This window comes from Halyomorpha halys, unplaced genomic scaffold, assembly GCF_000696795.3.
Source record: "Halyomorpha halys isolate HHAL.00 unplaced genomic scaffold, Hhal_1.1 Scaffold617.1, whole genome shotgun sequence".
NCBI lineage: Eukaryota > Metazoa > Arthropoda > Insecta > Hemiptera > Pentatomidae > Halyomorpha > Halyomorpha halys.
In genome coordinates, this window is record NW_027113876.1 from 721,635 (window position 1) to 726,267 (window position 4,633).

Sequence of the window (4,633 nt, forward strand, 5' to 3'; positions counted from 1 at the left end):
GAGAGAGAGAGAGAGAGAGAGAGAGAGAGAGAGAGAGAGAGAGAGAGAGAGAGAGAGAGAATACTTTGAGATACCTGATCCTTCCCTAAAGTAAATTGTATAAATGCAAAGCTGACCTCCGGGTCCCTTCTTCCCGTTAAAGTTTCGCGTGCACCAAACCAACTTCCTCCTTTCCATTATTCGATCAGATAACACTCTTCTTCTCTTTACCTAATCCTTCAGTTTCGAAATAATCAATTACATAATTTTTGTTTAACAAAACTTTATTAATATTTAATAAACTTCTTGTGTTTCATTACTAAAACTTGATGAAAAATCAAAATCAAACAATGGGGCCCAAAAGTCGCCATATAAATGAAATCCATTTTTTTCTAATCCTTCTGACAAAGGATAAAACAACAATCGCACAATTATACATAGAATTATTCCCATATTCTCTTATAAATATTTACTTAAAATTAAAAATGGTTGGCACTTAAATGAATAAATACATACAAACATTAAAAATCACCAAACAATCTAAGAAAAATTATAATTCTGCAATCCTTTTGTTAGTTAAACCCATAAAAAAAACAATCTTCCGTATTACTGAATCGAAATTTTCCCTCTTCCCTAACAGAGACTGTTGGCTAGAATCCCTATTTTTATAACATACTAATAAAAGGTGAATTACCTAATATAGAAGACAATTTATTTTCAAATGAGAACTATTTGGTCGGTGATCATTTTAGAAATAGTTATAAAATAAACTAGACAAGTTTAACCGGAGTACTTTTATAATATTTCATTATAAATAACCATTAACAATATGAGAGAAAGGAGGAAAAAAGTTTGTATTAGTCATAAAGTTTCGCAACCGAACATTTCCTTCACGACGAGAAAAACACATTAACATTGCCCTTTTCCTATAATAGTCCTCATATATCTTGTTAATTACTTAAAATTTGGAAAATGAACAACAAAATTAGGAGTGGACCAGACTTAGTTCTCGGGCCTCAGTGAGCTATTTCAGAGCTGGAAGTGCACCTTGTTAAACTTTTTTAAAGAAATTTTTTTACTACACTTTCACCTAAATCATGATCAAATGAATAAGCAGAAAATTATGAAGTTAGTTTCATGTTAAAAATGACTGAAAAACAACAATCCAACTCAATGCTTGTCGTCTATGGTGTAAGTTTTAAAAATATGCACCGCAGATTATTTACCTCAGCATTCCAAGTGTCTTTTTCCCTGTTCAACAGAAATATCTAAACATTTTATATTAACAAAGATAAAAAAATAAACAGAAACTGTTATCGTATATATGTATATATAGTTGACCGTAAAAATTGATATATAGGAAGATGGTCAGGGTTGCAGTCAATAGTGAAACAAAAATAGTTTAAAAATAGAAACTGTTATCTGATACAGAACTATAAACATGCCGAAAATACGGAATTCAACATTCACTTTTCGGAATTCAACTACCTTTTACAAATAAAGATTATTTATAGATCAAAATATTTATAGTATAACTATGGCAAAAGAAAAATAGGTCTTCAGCAATTCAGGTAAAATATTAAAGTAGACTGAGATGTTGACCAACATTAAATTCTGATTTTATCATAAACTATCTTTTTACTAAACTTTACAAAAGTTATTCATAATATAAATATAACGCCCCCCCCAAAAAAAAGAATTGTTCTGAATTTAATTTATCTCTAGCATACAAGAGAACCATTTTTATAAACGTGTTTCAAATGAAAATACATACACTGCCATGATTAAAAATTTATATATTAAAAAATTAAGTACATTAAATAATATTCGGTTATATAAGAAATTAAACTATCAACTCATCACATATGAAGTTGTACATATTGCACAGGATACCTGTAAAAACAAAATAAATAAGTATATACAATTTATACAAAAATAAATAAATTAGTTTTATAAACAGCTTTTAATAACAATAAGATTTAGCTTCTTATTTACTATTAAGCTTAGTAATAGACAACATAATACAATTATATTTCATTCACATAGCACTTGATAGTAAAAATTATTTCAACTTCACTGAAAAATCTTAGTTTAATTCTTTGTCATTCATAGTTTTAGTGGTTATTTTAAATATTTTAGTCTTCAATAAAAAAAATTAGTTGCAATTCATTTCATCTGTCATTTTCTTTTGAGAATACATATTAAACTGATGAATCATTCTACAATTGATAGCGAAAATGATTTATTACGATAAATAACTCAGAAAATGAAATATAATTCAAAATATTAAAGCGAAAACTGCTTGAGCGTTTGAAGATTGGGCTCTTACGTTGAAGCTACTTGGGGCGGGGGAAGCTGTTTGAATTTTTAAATAATGTTTAAGGACCTCCAGCTCCAAACCGTTTCAAGGCAAACGAACCCAGAAGCTGACTAATTTTTTTCTAATTAATTAATTATACAGCATTGTATATAACTAGAAGTATTTTATCACATTTATGTAACATTGATTTATTGATATATTTGACTGCGCATGTACATTATAAATTTCCAAGAATGATAATAACAAGAACTGTCCCCTTAACCGGAATAAAAATTTCTAATTTACATTGTATTAATAAAAATAATAATAACGAATCGAGTCAATAATCGTTCGATATCTTGTTTATTATATTAATAATTTTATCTAGAAAAAAATAAATGGCTATATTAATTTAAAATATACAAAATGACACTGAAAATTATTTGGCAGAAAAGTTCAAAATTTCATTATAGCGATATGAGATAAGTAAAATTCCTACTCCACAAAGAATGTTAGAGAATTGAATTAAGCTACGTAACTGAAATTTGGAATCTAAAATCTATCATCATAAATAAAATCATGATTTTCTGAGATGATAGGAAGTGATATTGAGCCAAAGTTTGTGGTGGATAGAAAATATGGGAAGAGAAGGTAAATATTAGGTATTGTCTATAAGGCTAGAGAGGTATAGAGGTGTAGAGGAGTGGGGGAAGGGCACTGCCAGGTAGGACAAAGAACCAGCTGCCTGCTTCCAACGACTGTACTATGCCAACCAACTTTTACAGTCGCTCCAGCATTCTCTTAGATATCAATTATGAATGCCATTATTTAGAGCAGTAAAGTAGCTGACCGAGTCCTCAACTGGGTTCAATTGAAGGAACTTGGCGAGATTTAAAAAAAAAAAGAATTAATATCAGCCATAACTATTAATTCAAACAAGTAAAATAAAACTTCAAACACATAAAAGTAGAAGATAACCACTTCAAATAACTGTACACGGCGAACAAGCAACAAACTCGGACGAGAACGAGCCCTTGGGAAACAATTTTCGAGAGAATTTAACGCTGCCGAAGGCAGATGGAAGGCTGCTTCTCCGCCCTTCCCCCGCCAAAACCACTCTCCAGCAACAGTTTGCCGCTGCATCTCAACACCCCAAAGCCAATTTGATAAAGAATTTATTTTTTTGGCACATGTATGACAACTAATTGTAATTTTCAATTGACGAAGAACCTTTATTACCTATACAAATAAGCAAAATATGCGAGATTTAAACGATTGATTTCTGTCCATTAATCGAAATGATTAAAAAAATTCGCTCAACCACCAAACTCGATGAGACAACGGGCATTACAGAGCAACAGGTTTAGGAAACTCTACAAGCAGACCCGAGCTTGGGACTGATAGTGGATTCTACGGTTAAAATTTTGATAAGAAATTAATTGTATTGTTTTTCGGAGATACCTGATTTTGAAGGATTAAATTTCAATAAAAAAATCATAAGTTCCTACCTTGAGCGTAGCCTGGAAGCGCTGCGACAGCGACTAATATGAAGATGACAGCTCTGAAATCCATCTCGAGTGTTGAAAAAAAAAAGTCAAGTTGATGTAGCAGAAACGGGACTTTACATCCTGAGTTGCCGAGGACAAGCTCAGCTAACAAGGACAGGAACGGAAGACGGCCGCCGACTGAGAGCGAGTCCCGTGGAGGGGGGAAGCCTCCGAGCCGGAGAAAGCCGAAAGCGTTCGGGAATGATCGGAGACTCCAATTCAACAGAAAGCAACAACTCCCCCTGCCGCCATTTACCTCTTCTTCATCGTCCTTTTTCCTTCTTGCTTCTCTTTTCTGTCTTCTTTCTCTTTGGAAAAAAAATTTCAATATCCTTTTATCAGGTATCTTTTCTCCAAAGTGAAAAGAAAAATAACTATTATTTTGGAAGATTATTGATTGACCGTGTGTATAGATGAATGGAATATGGTCCGGGTGCGGTAAAAAAAAAACTCAAATAGTAGATAATTATACTATTTTATTGAGCCAACGTTTCGCCCCTCGTTACTTTCTTTAATATTTCTTCTCTTATCTATCTGTTACTATTACCCTTTTCATTTACTATTTACAATCTTTAATTTTTCTTATTATATCTTACTTTTTTTACATTTTATACCCCTGTTATTTTACACTTATGTTTTTTTTCCTTTTTGTAACTATAGTGTTTGTATCTTTTTTAGCCCTGACGAAGCCCTGCAACGTGGGGCGAAACGTTGGCTCAATAAAATAGTATAATTATCTACTATTTGAGTTTTTTTTTACCGCACCCGGACCATATTCCATTCAACTATTATTTTGCCTCCCTGTACA

The 4,633-nt window shown here is 31.8% G+C and overlaps 1 protein-coding gene across 2 annotated transcripts in view; it reads right to left on the reverse strand.

The window, feature by feature from the left end:
* Positions 1–3,958, reverse strand: part of shg (shotgun) — a 625,987-nt gene extending 622,029 nt beyond the window's left edge. For both annotated transcript variants that reach the window (XM_014427065.3, XM_067051157.1), the window contains exon 1: positions 3,787–3,958. In XM_014427065.3, coding sequence (XP_014282551.1) covers positions 3,787–3,850 — 64 coding nt within the window. In that variant the 5' untranslated portion in view covers positions 3,851–3,958. The remainder of the gene's footprint in view (positions 1–3,786) is intronic.
* Between the last annotated feature and the right edge of the window lie 675 nt (positions 3,959–4,633).